This window comes from Cherax quadricarinatus, chromosome 3, assembly GCF_038502225.1.
Source record: "Cherax quadricarinatus isolate ZL_2023a chromosome 3, ASM3850222v1, whole genome shotgun sequence".
Classification (NCBI taxonomy): domain Eukaryota; kingdom Metazoa; phylum Arthropoda; class Malacostraca; order Decapoda; family Parastacidae; genus Cherax; species Cherax quadricarinatus.
This window is the reverse complement of record NC_091294.1, coordinates 27,314,269-27,332,559: the sequence shown is the minus strand read 5'-3', so window position 1 is coordinate 27,332,559 and position 18,291 is coordinate 27,314,269. Positions and strand designations below refer to the sequence as shown.

Genomic DNA, 18,291 nt, shown 5'->3' with positions numbered 1-18,291 from the left:
TGCTGGAAGTGTAGCAGGCATGCAGGGAGTGTAGCAGGCATGCAGAGAGTGTAGCAGGCATGCAGGGAGTGTAGCAGGCATGCTGGAAGTGTAGCAGGCATGCAGGGAGTGTAGCAGGCATGCTGGAAGTGTAGCAGGCATGCAGGGAGTGTAGCAGACATGCTGGGAGTGTAGCAGACATGCTGAGGCTCTGGTTAGGGTGTGTAGGAGAGAGGGAGATTACAAGTAAAAGTAGGTCTTAGACAGGGATGTGTAATGTCACCAAGGCTGTTTAATATATTTATAGATAGGGTTGTTAGAGAAGTAAATGCTAGAGTGTTGGGGAGAGGGGTGGGGTTAATTTAAGTAAATGAAAAATTTAATAAACCAAAAATTCCTTTTTCAGTTTTATGGACAGCTACAGGACCTGCCCACCATCTTACGCCACATCTGGGCAGAACTATTCACCTGGCGTGGTATTGAAATGTTGTCAAGATTCAGATTTATTATTTGTGTTGCCACTGCTATTATATATGCAATAACACCCATTGACCTAATTCCAGAGGCCTTTTTGGGTCTTCTTGGGCTCATTGATGATGTTGTAGTCATTGCTTTCTTGTTGATACAAGTTAGTGTTGTTTACCGTACAGTGGTGGCTAATAGGGACTGGTAGAACTACCATCATTATATTAAAGGTAATTTTATATTATGGCAAGAATTAAGAATTCAACAGTACTTTAAGGTAAGAGCAAGATTTTTTGTATATTTTTAATTTTAAAATACAGTACTGTGTATAAAAATGCTCTTCTTATATAAAATCATTTAATGCTGTTGCTGTGTTTAAACTTAAAATACTAAACTGGAAAAAATAAATTATAAAATTAATGTACTGTAGTTTTTTAATTTATTAAAAGTGCAGTGATGTTAATTCAACTTATATGCAAATCATGTGGGTTTTTTTGTGCGGTACCAAATTTTTTTTAGCGTGTGAAAGCTTAATACTGAACTAACATCAGAGAGGAACATAAATCTGGTGTATTTCTTATCTCAAGTTATATGATCTTTATAACTTACATATCTAATCAATACTTGGAATGCCTTAAAATGAATATCACAGAGTGTGCCTGCTCGTAGATAGAAAATACTTTTGAAGTGAATTGCTTTAAAAAAATCTTCATGTGCTGTTAATTTTCTGCTTGGCATACCTGTTTAATATCACTTGGTCAGAAGTTGAATATGCTTAATAAGTGAACACTAATAATTAAAGTTAAATTTATGGTAGTCATTGTTGAATGAGAGTATTGGTCATAATTCTTTGTGGTGCAGTGTATAAAATAATCTATAGTTTTTATTGCTTATTATTTATAAATACTGTATGCCAAAATAAAATAAAAAATTATTATATATACAACTCAAAATATTTATTGCATAAATTACCCTTCTGTAATAAGTAAGGAGGTATTTTAGACTAGAAATATATTAGATAAAAGCTGTATTTTTCTCTGACTTTATTCATAAAGACAGTAAAACAATAGAGTATTTGCTCTTGTAACTTGTGATGTGTGTTATCTTAGGTTGCTCTGATGCAGACACAAGCAAGATAACTTTTATATGCACTGTGATGCAATACAATACTGAAGACATTAGCTAGTGCCAAAACAGGTTCTTATAACTGCTTTGTTGCTACATTCAAAATACAATATGTAAACTTTTATTACACATTGGCCGTTTCCCACCAAGGTAGGGTGGCCTGAAAAAGAAAACTTTCACCATCATTCACTCCATCACTGTCTTGCCAGAGGCGCGCTTACACTACAGTTATAAAACTGCAACATTAACACCCCTCCTTCAGAGTGCAAACACTGTACTTCCCATCTCCCAGACTCAAGTCTGGCCTGCCAGTTTCCCTGAATCCCTTCATAAATGTTACCTTGCTCACACTCCAACAGCATGTCAAGTCCTAAAAACCATTTGTCTCAATTCACTCCTATCTAACACGCTCACGCATGCTTGCTGGAAGTCCAAATGCCTCACACACAAAACCTCCTTTACCCCCTCCCTCCAACCTTTCCTAGACCAACCTCTACCCCACCTTCCCTCCACTAGAGATTTATACACTCTTGAAGTCATTCTATTTCGTTCCATGTCCGAACCACCTCAACCTCTCCTCAGCCCTCTGGATAATAGTTTTGGTAATCCCGCATCTCCTCCTAGTTTCCAAACTACGAATTCTCTGCTTTATATTCACACCACACATTGCCCTCAGATACGACATCTCCATTACCTCCAGCCTTCTCCTTGTTGCAACATTCACCATCCATGCTTCACACCCATATAAGAGCATTGGTAAAACTATACTCTCATACATTACCCTCTTTGCTTCCATGGACAAAGTTCTTTGTCTCCACAAACTCCTCAGTGCACCACTCACCTTTTTCCCCTCGTCAATTCCATGATTCACCTCATCTTTCATAGACCCATCTGCTGACACATCCACTCCTAAATATCTGAGTACATTCACCTCCTCCACTCTCCTTCCAACCTGATATCCAATCTTTCATTACCTATTTTTTTTTATCTTACTCTTTCCTATATTCACTTTCAATTTTCTTCTTTTACATACCCTACCAAACTCATCCACCAACCTCTCCAACATCTCTTCAGAATCTCCCAAAAGCACAGTGTCATCAGCAAAGAGCAACTGTGACAACTCCCACTTTGTGTTAGATTCTCTATCTTTTAACCCCAAACCTCTTGCCAACACCTGAGCATTCACTTCTCTTACAACCCCATCTATAAATATATTTTACAACCATGGCGACATCACACATCCTTGTCTAAGTCCTACTTTTTCTGGGACATAATCTCTCTCTCTCCTACATACTCTAACCTGAGCCTCACTATCCTCATAGAAAACTTTTCACTGCTTTCAATATACCTCCTATTCCATACATTTGCAACATCTGCCACATTGCCCCCTCTATCCATCATGTCTTTACCAAATTCATAAATGCCACAAAAAACTCTTTACCCTTATCTAGATACTGTTCATCTATAAGTTTTGTTGTAAACACTTGGTCTACACACCCTCTACCCTTCCTAAAGCCTCCTTGTTCATCTATCCTGCTCTTCGTACTCTTAATTCTTTCAATAATAACTCTCCCATCCACTTTACCAGGTATACTCAACAGACGACGACTTCTTTCAACAGACCAGCCGTATCCCACCAAAGCAGGGTGGCCCAAAAAGAAAACCAAAAGTTTCTCTTTTTAACCCTTTCAGGGTCAAGACCCCCAATCCTGATCTCGCACTCAGGGTTGAAAATTTTTCAAAAAAAAAAAATTCTGAAATGATAATCTTTTCCCGATGGTATTGACACCAAAAGTATGAAATTTGATGGAAAACTTACGAAATTACGCTCTCATGAAGTTAGCGATATCAGCGATATTTATGCATCAGCGATTTTGCCCACTTTGAGCCCTATTTTCGGCCAATTCCATTTTTCCAGCCAACTAAAATCATAGTTATTTCACTAAAGCTCCATTTGTTCTATCGATTGAGTACAAGAAACCTCCCATTTACTGATTTCAACTACCCAATAAAGTGGTCAGAAATTGGCAATTTGGCCACTTTCACACAAATTTCAAAAGATGCCAATATCAAAATAGGGTCCAGAATAAACAAGACAGATGACATTCTTGGCACTAAAATAACATTTTCCCTGTTCATCAGTCACATCTCCAGGCCCCTCTTATATTACTCTTGCTTTCCATTTTTAATTTTTCTCACAAACCCCTCAAAGGAGGTTCCTTGATGCTGAAGGGCTCTTGATCTAGGGAATTAGAGCTATGCTCCAGTTCCCTGAATTGAGCCTGAATACCTTCCATCCCTCCACATGCGCTTTGTAATCCTACGGGTTTAGTGCTCCCCATGATTATAATAATATTCTCACAAAAAATAGAAGATTGTTATGCAGACTACTGCATTATTGTAAAAACGGCATAAATTATATCAGCGCACTTGTGAAAGAATAATAGACTCGCCAGTTGATGTGAATTGGACGCGTGATGTGATTTGTTTACTCTTGAACATCTGCAAAATCGAACATTTCCGCTATTTTGAGCTCAATTTCAAGGTAATTTTCGTGAAACCAATCAAAATCATCTATTTCTGTAATATATCTTCCATTCTACCAATTAAGACCAAGAAAAAAGAGAATACAACTATAAAAACCATACAAAAATACACTGCAAAGTCACTGTTTTAAACTAAAAGCACAGTCGGAGTTTTTTTTTTCTCATGCACTGCATGCTGTAGGATTTTTTTTATACTGTGCACAATGACCATGCAGACCCATTCTTTCATATGTATACCTACCAGCTTTTTTCTGCTCGATTTGAAGGTGCTAGAATTTTGGCGTATAAGTATGGCACAACCCTAGCTCTCAAGCCGTACATGTATGGTACCGACCCTGGCTCTCAAGCCGTACATGTATGGTACCAACCCTGAAAGGGTTAAATATAATAATTTATACAGGAGAAGGGGTTATTAGCCCCTTGCTCCAGCATATTAGTAGCCTCTTACAACACGCATGGCTTACAGAGGGGGAATTCTGTTCCACTCACCCATGGAGATAAGAGGAAATAAACAAGAACGAAAACTAGTAAGAAAATAGAAGAAAACCCAGAGGGGTGTGTATATATATGCTTGTACAAGTGTAGTGTGACCTAAGTGTAGGTAGAAGTAGCAAGACATACCTGAAATCTTGTATGTTTATGAGACAGAGAAAGGACATCAGCAATCCTACCATCATGTAAAACAAGTACAGGCTTCTGTTTTACATTCACTTCGCAGGACGGTAGTACCTCCCTGGGCAGTTACTGTCTACCAACACTCAACATAGTCCCCTGTAATTTTTGCATTCTCTTTTGTCCCCTTTACCTTTATACAAATGAACTATGCATGCTCTCTGCCAATCCCTAGGTACCTTACCCTCTTCCATACATTTATTAAATAAAAGCACCAACCACTCCAAAACTATATCCCCACCTGCTTTTAAAATTTCTTTCTTTATCCCATCAATCCCAGCTGCCTTACCCCCTTTCATTCTACCCACTGCCTCACAAACTTCCCCCACACTCACAAACGGCTCTTCTTCGTGCCTAAGAGATGTTATTCCCCTTGCCCTATACACAAAATGACAGCTTCCCTATCTTCATCAACATTCAACAATTCCTCAAAATATTCCCTCCATCTTCCCAATACCTCTAACTCTCCATTTAATAACTCTCCTCTTCTATTTTTAATAATCAAATCTATTTGTTCCCTAGGCTTCCTCAACTTATTACTCTCACTCCAAAACTTTTTCTTATTTTCAACAAAATTTATTGATAACATCTCACCCACTCTCTCATTTACTCTCTTTTTAAATTGCTTCACCACTCTCTTAACCTCTCTTTTCCTCTCCATATTCTCCTTCCTTCTTGCATCACTGCTGTATAGTCCTTGTGGCTTAGCGCTTCTTTTTGATTATAATAATAAGAATAATAATAATAATTCTTGCATCACTTCTACTTTATAAAAACCTCTCGTATGCTAACTTTTTCTCTCTTACATCTCTTTTTCTCTTTACATCATCAATCCACCAATTACTCTTCTTCCCTCCTGTAACCACAAACTTCTGCTGAACACTCTAACACTACATTCTTAAACCTACCCCATACATCTTCAACCCCATTGCCTATACTCTCACTAGCCTATCTGTCCTCCATTACTTGTTTATGTCTTACCCTAACTGCCTCCTCCTTTAGCTTATAAACCTTTACCTCTCTTACCTGCTGCTTCCATTTTCCTTGTATCCCATCTATCTTTTACTCTCACTGTAGCTATAACTAAAATGTGATCTGATATATCTGTGGCCCCTCTGTAAACATGTACATCCTGAAGTCTACCCAACTGTCTTTTATCTCCTTACACATAGCCCAACAAACTACTGTCATTACACCCTATATCATATCTTGTTTACCAGTTTATCCTCTTTTTCTTAAAATATGTATTACCTATAACCAAACCGCTTTCTATGCAAAGTTCAATCAAAGGCTCCCCATCATCATTTACACCTGGAACCCCAACTTACCACACCCTCTAAACGTTTCTCCTACTTAAGCATTTAGGTCCCCTACCACAATTACTTTCTCACTTGGTTCAAAAGTTCCTACACCCTCGCTTAACATCTCCCAAAATCTCTCTTTCTCCTATACACTCCTCCCTTCGTCAGGTGCACACACACTTATTATGACCCATTTTTTGCATCCACTTCTATTTGCTAACACTAATTTTAAATCTATAACATTGGTTTTGGTTAACTGTATGGTGTATGTAGAATAGTTAAAAAAATAATTGAGGGAGTATTATCTCTAAGATCTGTACAGATACATGTATAATTATCCTGAGTTAAGACATTAATGTATTTGTGGTTGACTAGAAGTTTGTTTGAAACTTAATGCATCTTTTGCACTTCACTTATCCAGGAATAAGGCAAGACTAATAGAAGCAAATGTTAACACCATAATAGAACATTGAAGCTGGATATACAGTAAGGTCCCACTTTACGGCATTCCGCTAATACGGACATTTCAAATTATGACCAAAACTCGCTATGCGACTCCCCCCCCACCTGACTTTCTAATACAGTCACCGTGCCCCAACCGGTTTGTTTACATTCTTCATGAACACCACATCTCTCCATTATGTCTGGAAACTTAACAAAATTTCAAGTGTTTTACAATTATTTTATGTTTTATATATTCTCTGATAATTATCAGAGTATATATATCAAGCTCTCACTTGCAAACAGCCAGGGAATTGTTGGTAATTCCCTTTCAGTGTGGAGAGAGGGTATTGAAGTCTCAGTCTCATTGCACTTACTGACTTAACTTTTAGTGTACCCATTGCACCCCTGCTTTGCAGTGGGGGTATTTTGCACACACTGCCCAGCAGCTTGTTTTAATAGGGAATTATTTTAGTAGTACGCAGATTTGGGACCAATCCCTTCAGAATTTTCAAGGTGTAAATTACAATGTATCTTTCTCACGTATAGTCCAAGGAGTAAAGTTCAAGGACTTCAAGGATTCCCAGTAATTTAGGTGCTTGACTGACTTTTATACATGCAGGGCAGGTTCCCTAAGATGTCATTTTTTTAGAAATGATTTACTTTTATTGCTGAGGCCTACACCAGGTTGGATATAGAACCTGAAATTCATAATGAATGTATGCACATTATTTAATATAAAATTTTTGCTTCATGAATGATTTCTGCTCTCATTATTTTTTAAATTGCACTTCTGTACTGTACTTTAATTATCTTCATAGAAATGAATGAATAAATGAAATCAGTGTGTGAGCTCATTCAGGTTACTTCTTTCCTTGCCCATCATACATCACATCAGATATTTTTTCCATTTAATTTTTTCTGTTAAAGGAAATTATTCTGACCTAGTATGCCAAATGCCTGGGACACTGACCTAATTTGCCCGAAATGCGGAGCATAACAAGGGACTTTCTATATAGTAGTATGTCATTGTTATCAGCTAGGCCTGTATACCCTGTACATGTACTTGTAGTAAAATAAAGATATTATTATTATTATTATTATTATTATAAGTATTTCAGACATAATTCTCACATTATAACACAATTTGGGCATAATAATACTGTTTTTTCTTAATTTGTCATATATTTCTCTTCATAAACTGACCCAAAGAGGGAAACATTTACCCTCATTCATGCCTTAGCTGCCTTGCGAGATATGCAAGGTTACCACAATTTAAATAGCCTTCCAGGCTGCAACATCCCCCACCTTTCCTTCATAGTGTAGGCATTGCACTTCCATCCTTCAGAACTCAAGTCCAGCTAACCATTTTCACAGTATCTTTTCGTAAACATTGTCTTCTTCCCCCTCCAAGAGCATGTCAAATCCTAAAACAAACTGGTCTCATAGAAACTAGTACTCATACATAACTCTTCAGGGCATTCTCCCAAGTACCAGAAGCTATATTTCACTATAAAATGTAGTGTCTATAAAGACTAAGTTCTTGATTTAAAAGAATTCAGAAATACAGGAAACAGTGGATATAGTCTGTTGGTTATAGAATTGTCCATTGTTGTTACAATAATGGCAAAACAATTTCATTTCTGTGCACCATGATCAATACTACCAACCACCCATTCCCCCTCCTCTATTAGTCCATTAAATCAGGGGTTTACTTTACTCGCCTATATGTGGTTGTAGGGGTCTAGTCCTAGCTCCTGGCCCACCCTCTCAGTTGCCGCTTACCAGATTCACCGCCTCCTTGCCTTATGGGCCTGTTGTACTTACTCTTAAAGCTATGTAGGAAGCAGAGGCTGACTGGCCATACAAGCATTTGGGCAATGCCTGGTGGACCACTGTGTAGGGTAAAAAAAAAAAAAAAAAAAAAAAAAGAAAGAAAAAAAATGTCATAAAAAACTAAAGTCACAGCCACTGCACAAAGATTGAAACGAAAATGGAATGCGCCTTAGTTGAGCAGTGAAGACACGCCTCTGACCCTCAGCAGTTAATGAGCCGACTTGATGCCTTGCCAGTTTTAAAACGAAAATCCAATTCTGGTAGGAAGCCTGCCTCCACTACTTCTTCTTCAAGACCCTACTACTTCCTGACCACCTTGAGGTTGAAGAAATACTTCCTGTGCCTCAAATGTGTCTTTAACCCTTAAACAGTCCAAACGTATATATACGTTCACCTGCGCAGTGCCCCAAATATTTTGAGAAAAAACAATTGGTGTTTTTTATAGGAAAAAAGAGCATGTGGTATCCAGGCATCCCCATTTTTTTCATATGGCACACAGAGTGCGCACACCCATTCTCTCATGTCTAGGCGACTCAGGCCTATCGTGCCAATGTACAATAAATGACAAATGAAATGTATATATACGTTTGGGGCGCTATGCGAGAGAACGTATATATACATTTGGACCGTTTAAGGGTTAAAGCCCAGCTGTGCCCTCCCATTCCCCCCACGAGTACCTGTTTCCTGCCTTACAAATAGCCTATCCTTGTCTTCTCTATAAATTTTTCTTGATAGATTCAATTCTGTTAGCCTCTTCTGGCAGACGATACCCTTTTTCTCTAGAACTAGCCTTATTGCATGCCTCTGCACTTTCTCATTTCTTAACATGCTTTTTCAGGTGTTGGTCCCATGCAGGTACCACACAATGGAACTGGCAGAACATAACATAGGGATGAAGGAACATTGCAACAGGCCTACTGACCCATACTTGGCAGTTCCTTCTTAGCTAGTTATTCAAACAATGATTCTGCTCCCTCACACAAAATCCATGGTAGCACCTTGCCAGGCCCCATTGCCTTTGATATATCCAGCTCCATCAAAAGTTTTTTTCTTCCATCTCTCCTCTGTTGTGTGTATGTCATGCCAGTCAGTTGGTGTATTCTTCATTCTTACGTTAAAATGAACATCTTTTTTTTTTCCCCAGGCATTATATAAAAGATCTTGTCAAGATTGAGTCTGAGTTTGTTTGTTGTGACCCAAGTAGATATTTTAGTAAGTTTAGCACTTACTGTGTTATTGAGTGCAACCAGATCAGAATTTGAAATTACAAGTTATGTCATCGGCAAACAGAATTGGCTTAAGTTCCTGTGAAGCACTTGAAAAATTATTGATGTAATTTATGAAGAGCAGAGGTCTCAGGACACTACCTGGAGGAACTCCTATGTTGATTGATTGGGTTGCTGAAGAAGTTATTAATGGTTTCATATTATTATTATTATTATAATCAAAAAGAAGCGCTAAGCCACAAGGGCTATACAGCTATGGTTTCATGTTGGTGTCTGTGGTACAACTCCTGAATGGCTTCAAGCTTAATGTGATTGTGTATTTTAGAATATTGGTCTCTTTGGTCCCTCTGAAAATTTTAATTAGATTTGATCTGTGTATATTCTAATTTACCATCTTTATTTGAAGAAATTTGGATATTAGTTTCCATATGATAACTTATGAATGCCTCTTTTGATTTCCCTCAAATTTTCAACAATAATATTTAACTGCATTATCAACTTCTGCTGCACTCTGTATTGTTCCAGTTGTGTGCATTGAGGCATAGAGAACTGGGTTTGTAGAATATGAGGAATACCTTTCTCAGATTGCACAATGAGCAAAATATATCTAGTTTCATCATAAAGTATTTCCCATGTGTGGCGTATTTGATTTATTTTTTTATTAACACATTGGCCGTTTCCTACCAAGGCAGGGTGGCCCCCCAAAAAAAAACTTTCATCATTCACTCCATTACTGTCTTGCCAGAGGCATGTTTACACTACAGTTATAAAACTGCAACATTAACACCCCTCCTTCAGAGTGCAGGCACTGTACAGTGGAACCTCAAAAATCAAACTGCTCCCAGCACAATAAATTACGTAAGTGTATTTTTGTAAGTGCTTTTATAAGTGTATTTTTGAGGGTCTGAAATGGACTAACCTAATTTACATTATTCCTCATGGGAATAAATTCATTCGGTAAAGGCACTCGAACAGCCTTCTGGACCAAAGAAAGTTCGATATTTGAGGTTCCACTGTACTTCCCATCTCCAGGACTCAAGTCCTGCCTCCTGGTTTCCCTGAATCCCTTCATAAATATTACCCTGCTCACACTCCAACAGCATGTCAAGTTCTAAAAACCATTTGTCTCCATTTGCTCCTATCTAACACACTCATGCATGCTTCTTGGAAGTCCAAGCCCCTCGCACACAAAACCTCCTTTATCCCCTCCCTCCAACCTTTTCTAGGCCGACCTCTACCCTGCCTTCCCTCCACTACAGATTTATACACTCTTGATGTTATTCTATTTTATTTCATCCTCTCTGTAAGTCTGAGGATGGAATATATCTAACAAATTTCAAGGGCATTTCTACCCCTGAAGCCTGACCTGGGCTCAGGCTTCCATTTGTTGGCTTCCTAGTTAACCAGGCTATTTGTGGAAATGTCCTGCAGGCTCACATAGCCATCACAACCCAACTGATTTGACACTTGAACCAAGAAGCTGTACAGTCTCGTGAAAACTCCTTTGCTGCAGCAGTATTTCTGATATTTAAGACTTAAGAACTATAAAATATTTACAGTACAGATTAGCTACCTAAATACAGTATCGATAGTCACAGTTTTATTGCCTTTATTCTTTTTACAATTTTTGTGGTTTTCTGTTATTGTGAAATTAAAACTAAGAAAAATTTTGATTGAAAAAGCTCACACACAGAGGTCTGGAGTTCTAATCCCTTGTATAGCTGGAAAACATTAGGACGTGTTTCCATAAGACACCTGCTGCCCATGTTCACCCATCAGTGGGTACCTGGGTGTTAGTTGATTGGTGTGGGTCTCATCCTGAGGCAAAATTGACCTAATTTGCCTTAAATGCTCTGCAGAACAAGGGGTTTTCTATATAGTACATCATTGATGTCAGCTAGGCCTGTATACCTTGTACATGTATTTGTAGAAATATAGATATTATTATGATTATTATTATTCTCTTTCGTCACTTCACACACAATGTGTAATTTATTTTTATATTTATGAAAAAACACTAGACCTACATGGGCATCATGCTGGTGCGTACTGTTTGGATATTTTTTCTATAGTTCCTTGCTGTGATTATTGTGCAAATATTGTAATATTCAACAATAGATGTGCGAGCGCAAGAGTGGGACTTCCTGTATACATTGTAATTTGGTTACTTCAGAAACAGGAACAACACAATATTTTATATGAAAATCGTGTAATGTAGAATTTGTGTAATAAAAAGTATTATTATTCTAAATAACAAAAAAAGGCACAATACCGTGACTGGAACGATACACAAATAACCCGCACATAGAAGAGAGAAGCTTACGACGACGTTTCGGTCCGACTTGGACCATTTACAAAGTCACAGTGCGACTTTGTAAATGGTCCAAGTCGGACCGAAACATCGTCGTAAGCTTCTCTCTTTTATGTGCGGGTTATTTGTGTAATATTATTCTAGTCACAAACTGTGCAAGAGCATATTTGTTAGCTCTAGATTTTTGTTAATTTTTTTTAACTAGTTGTGTAGTATGTGCAGTTTTTAATATATGACTAATAAAATATCATACTTATGTCTATGGTGCCTTCAGGGAACATTCCCACTATTTGAAGATTCACTTAAAATATTTGCATAAGTTTTGCACTTGTCTTTTATGGGTAGTGCATGATTTAAACAGTTGCCAACATTTTGTGTTGAGAAGCAAGTTGCTGAAAAGGGATGAAGTTTGTTGCAGCACATACATGTTTAAAGTAGAAATAGGCCAGTTGTCACCAAATACAGTAGTATTCACTGAAAGAGAAATATGCATGTGGAGACACTGCAGCAAACTCAAGTGCTGATGTAGTGTGTATGGAATCAGTGAAAATAATCATCAGTGAGAGACAGGTATGCTCTTTAACCATTAACCTATTGTAATTGGGAAACCATTAATTAAAGAAGCAGAATTTACCATAGAATTGATTATGTATACAGTGTATCTTAATATAGCATCTCACAAGCCACTGAAATGTATGAGAATTGCAATTCACTATACTATACAGTATTTGTTTTCAAGATTTGTAGGCACTTTCAAATACATTTTCAAATAATGTAGTATACTGCATTTTATTTCAAACACAGCTGACCTCATTGATTAACCCTACAACTTTCTTTCAAATGTGCTTCCCTTGCCATATTTGTAAGTTTGTGCCTTAATATGTAAAATAAACGAAATGAATTTCTTAAAAATTTTATTTACTACCTCACTTTTATTGAGTAGTTTTTTCCGTTAATCTTTGCCTTGTTACTTAGAGGTATCAATAAGAAGGTAGTAGTGGTAGTGAAAAAAGGGGAAGAGGGTGAAGATTTAGGGAAGAGATAGTAATAGTAGAACAGCAGAGGTAGTCTAAGAACAAGAGAAAAGAAGAGCATTGCAGGAGAGTTTATGGCCCACAAGGGCCAGCAGTTTTGTCCCTCTGGGATATAGTCCTACCCTCGTGAATCATTAGCTCTCCTGCAGTGCTCCTCTTTTCTCTTGTTATTAGACTCTGTGTTGCATGACCCTCATAGGTTTAGCACTTCTTATGATTATAATAATACAGCCTCTCCTCACTTAACGATAGGGTTCCATTCCTAAGGGTAGGTCAGTAAGAGAATTGGTCGTTAAGTGAGGAGCATACTATACAGGTAGTGGGTTCGTGTCAACTTTAGATATTTTTTTAATGTCTCCATTGCACCATTTATAACATTTCTAGTATATTTTTAAATGTTTATACAGTAGTATACTGTAATAAACAAACCAGAGGAAAACAGCTCTAATATACATTACTTAGGTCTGCATACTGGTTGGAGAGCTGGTTATAAGTCCAAGCAGTCGGTAAATGAGTACGTTGCTAAGTGAGGAGAGACTGTGATAATAATTGTTCTTAGACTGCCCCCACTATTTTACTATTGCTACTATCTCTTCCCTAAATCTCCATCCTCTTCCCATTTTTTCACTACCTTATTGACACCTCTGCCACTGTTGCATTACTTTTTTCTACTACTATTACTACTACCACCATCACTACTGCCACTTTAGTACTATTCCTTCCTCTCATTACATTACTCCTGTCCCCACACCTTCTTGTTTATATTCTGGCTCCCTTCCCTTCACTATTCTGTGTGACTAGTTAATGGTCCAAGTTGGACCGAAACATTATCACAAGTTTCAGTCTCCTATGTGCTGGTTATTTGTGTATAGTTCCAGCCACAATACTGTGTCTTTTATTCTTTATTGTAAAGTTGCTGTCAAGGTACAGACCTAAGAATTTTCCCCTCATTTTGTCTTACAATGTGAGAACCATTAATCATTATATTTACCTAGATATTTGCAGCTCTGTTCCCAAACAGCACATAGGTCTTTTCAGTATTAAGAGCGAGTTCATTTGTAGTCATCCCAGCAGATATCTATATGAGCTCCTCATTAACAGCAATAATTACATTGTACTACTCTCAATCTATTCTTACCTCACCTATATTTGTGCCTTAGGATCTACTACATCAAATCATCTAAAACCAATAATAACTCAGCAACATTTCCACTGTGTTTCTATTATAACCAAGTAACTTTCTGTCACATCTCCCATTGAAATTATTGAATCAGTTGGAAATACAGTGGAACCTCGTTATACGACCAGCTCCCTACTCGAACAAAGCTCAGCACTTGACCAAACAAATACGATATGCCAGAACTTCGCTCTAAACCGTTTTGTGTTTTTTCTCATTTTTTTTTTCTTTTTTGTATTATTTGTACAAATAAGTCACCATGGGGCCTAAGACGATTAGTGATAACAGCCACCCAACGAGAAAATTGGTTGGGAAGAACTGGTTCGATACTCAAACGGAGCAACACTCGAACAGCTTCTGGAATGAATTAAGGTCACATACCAAAGTTCCACTGTAATGTAATTTTTTGTAACTGACCATTTGTTCATTAGCTACCTTTCTTATTGTACTTATGACAGTAGTTAACTGCATAAGAAGCCTTACCTAACAGTCGGTGTCTAGAACTTCAGTAACATTTTAGCCTTATGATTAGTCTGCCTGATATGCATTGCACATTAGTTGCAAATCAAGTCCCCAGGCAAGGAGCAAACCACAGAAATAAAGGCAAAGACAAACACCAAGGATAGTTTGTGAGTGCCCCCAATATTTACACTACAGTAAACCCTCTGTATAATGGAAAATTGGGAGGAACAGATGGTCTGTGATGGCAGTTGTAGTGGATTAAGAGACTGTTTTTCTGTGATTGCAACAATAGTTGTCAGTTCTGTAACTACACCTTGTGGGTTTAGTGCTTAGTTTGATTATAATGATTATAAATGATATAAATGCCAGATAACAAGTTTACACTAACATATAAGAAGAATAAGAAGAAATTTATTTTGACATGATACATAGTTATACAAAGGAATATAACAGTTGGGTGTACATGCCAAAAGCCCCTTTGTATGCAGAGCATTTCAGCCAAACATAATATTAACTTAAGATTAGTAAGGCAATAACAGATTATATGGACTTTTGACGAGTTACAGTGAGTACAAGAGAATTAAGTTGCTATAGGTAATGCTATCAGGCTTTAATAAGTTCAGTAGAAAAGTTCTGTTGTGAATAATTACAGTTTTAAAATTAGTTTATAAAAATTACATTATTACAAACAATGAATTGATTAGCAATATGAAATTATTACAATTTAGTACTATTGAAGACAATGAAATTTCAGCATCCTAATTTTGAAGTAACGAGTATATGGTTGAGCAATGACGAGCATATAACAAGTATATGGTTGAGCATTCCTTAGCACAATATACAGTAATGAAGTTGACTTAAGTTTATGTTGAGTAGTCTTAACTTATTTAGGAGTTTTTTGTATAGATTTTGAGTAACTGGTAGGTATTGAGTATGGTTTGTCTGGTTAATTTTAGATGAGGTGATTTCTAAGTAGAACCTTAAATTGATTTGCAGGCAGAGGTCATCCAAGTGTAGATATTTTTAGTAATTCGGCATTTACAGTGTCTGTTTGTATGGTTGGGTTTGGGTGAGAGAAGATATAAGTAGTGTCATCTGCAAATAATATGGGTTTAAGGCATTTAGATGCATTTGGTAGATCATTGATGTAAATGAGAAAGAGAAGTGGGCCAGACACTCCCCTGTGGGACCCCAACAAGAACAGGATGACTAATGGAGTTAGCTCCATTTGTGTATACATACTGGTTCCTGTTGCTAAGATAAGATTCTAGGTAATTCAGAGTGTCCTCTGATCCCGTAATGGTCTAACTTTTGGTGCAATAGGTCATGGTCAACTGTATCAAAAGCTTTTCATAAGTCTATGAATAGCCCAGGGGGAGTTTCTTTTTTCTGAGTGTCGAATATATTAGTTCGAGCATGTGTATAATTGCATCATTAGTACTTTTCTTTTATCTGAATCCAAACTGACGGATTGAGTATGTTGTGGGATACTAAGTAGGAGTAGACTTGTTTGTGAATTAATTTTTCAAAGATTTTAGGTAGTGGGGGGTAAGTTCAATATAGGCCTATAGTTGTTCAATTCAGTTGGATCACCTCCTTTGAGGATTGGGGTAACCCTTGCTGTCTTGAGTATGGATGAGAAGGTGGAAGATTCAATGGATTTGTTAAAAAGAATTACAATAATTGGTGATAAAACATGAGAAGCTTTTTTTATACATAAGTGGTAGTAAGTTATTTAGGTCTCCTGTCTTGTTCTTTAGTGGTTTGATGATGAGCAGGATTTCACTAGGGTTAGTTGGGGCTAAAAATAGAGTATTTGGGTAGTTCCCAATGGAGTAATCTTTTGGTTGAATGTTTGAGTTTGGGATTTTGCTTGCTAGCTTTTTTCCTACGGTCAAGAAGAAGACATAAGTTTATTGGCAGTATCAGTTGGTTGGAGAGGTTCTCCTGGTTTTGTTAGGTTGATCATTCTGTTTTGTGACATCTTTTTAGATCCTAGAATTTCAGATAAGGTTTTCCAGGTCTTTTTCATATCATCTTTTACGCCATGTACTCTGTTTTCGTAATACAGTTTTTTTGACCTCCTTATTAGGTTGGTTAGTATTGATGAGTAACATTTAGCCAGATCCTTAGTTATTAGACCCATTTTGTACTGTTTTTCATATAGATATTTTTTAACAATAGATTTGAGGATGCTGTTTGTAAGCCAGGGGCTGTGTAATCTCTTTGCTGTGACCGGCTTAATTTTTGGGGGGCAATGCATGTTATAGAGGTTTTAGGTTTTTTATAAAAAAAAATATTAACAGTCATCAATATCAAGATTAACTGCTAGATCATTTTGCCAGTTGATATTACTTATTGCTGTAATAAAGTTATTAACAGATGACTCATCATGTAGTCGGAAGGTGATCTTATTTGTGTCCTGAGGCAATTTACTAAAGTTGGTTATGAGAAAGGTGGGATAGTGGTCAGTGGTGTTATCTGTGATTATGCCTTATTTTAATGGGGATATAGTGTTTGTCCAGATATGGTCTAGTAAAGAGGCATTTGTCTCAGACATTCTTGTAGGTTTTGTTATTGTTGGCAGAAGCAAGCAGCTGCTCATAGTGTTTGTGAATTCAGTTACCTGTGGGTCATGGTCATGGATGAGGTTTTTGTTGAAGTCCCCTGTGAGTATCAGGTGGTGGTTGTTCATCTCTGCATCAGTTATCATGTTTCTCAGTTTTTCACTAAATGATTAATTACTGGAGTGAGGTACTCTATAGATTGCTCCAACTGTTATAGGTTTTTTAAGGTCTTTGGATTTAAATTTTGCAAATGTATATTCACCATATTCATCCCGTGTGCAAGTAAAATTTATACATTCAAGTTCATCAGAGTAGTATATAGCTGTTCCACCTCCTAATTGGTCTGGCCTACAATTGTGTATGGCCATGTAGCCAGGTATGACATAGATGTTTGTAACATCAGGTTTTAGCCATGTTTCAGTGAGAGTAATGATAGACATTATGACATTTAGAGAACTGAGTAGTGCTTGGCAGTCATCATAGTGTTTGCTTAATGATCTGATATTATAATTAAATACAGTGGAACCTGGGTTTACGAACGCCCCACCATGCTAATTTTTCTGGATATGAACCATTGTTCAGTCGATTTTTTGCTTCAGGATACAAAAGAAATCTCAGGATGTGAACTTCTCCCTCAAGGGAGGTTCCTTAAATAAATAAAATATATATAGTGGGTGAGATGTTATCAACAAATTTTGTTGAAAATAAGAAAAAGTTTTGGAGTGAGATTAACAAGTTAAGAAAGCCTAGAGAACAAATGGATTTGTCAGTTAAAAATAGGAGAGGAGAGTTATTAAATGGAGAGTTAGAGGTATTGGGAAGATGGAAGGAATATTTTGAGGAATTGTTAAATGTTGATGAAGATAGGGAAGCTGTGATTTCGTGTATAGGGCAAGGAGGAATAACATCTTGTAGGAGTGAGGAAGAGCCAGTTGTGAGTGTGGGGGAAGTTCGTGAGGCAGTAGGTAAAATGAAAGGGGGTAAGGCAGCCGGGATTGATGGGATAAAGATAGAAATGTTAAAAGCAGGTGGGGATATAGTTTTGGAGTGGTTGGTGCAATTATTTAATAAATGTATGGAAGAAGGTAAGGTACCTAGGGATTGGCAGAGAGCATGCATAGTTCCTTTGTATAAAGGCAAAGGGGATAA

The 18,291-nt window shown here is 37.2% G+C and overlaps 1 protein-coding gene across 4 annotated transcripts in view; it reads left to right on the top strand.

The window, feature by feature from the left end:
* Positions 1-8,497, top strand: part of LOC128706531 (E3 ubiquitin-protein ligase RNF170) — a 113,010-nt gene extending 104,513 nt beyond the window's left edge. For all 4 annotated transcript variants that reach the window (XM_053801441.2, XM_053801442.2, XM_053801444.2 and 1 more), the window contains exon 7: positions 386-8,497. In XM_053801441.2, coding sequence (XP_053657416.1) covers positions 386-652 — 267 coding nt within the window. In that variant the 3' untranslated portion in view covers positions 653-8,497. The remainder of the gene's footprint in view (positions 1-385) is intronic.
* The last annotated feature ends 9,794 nt before the right edge of the window (positions 8,498-18,291 follow it).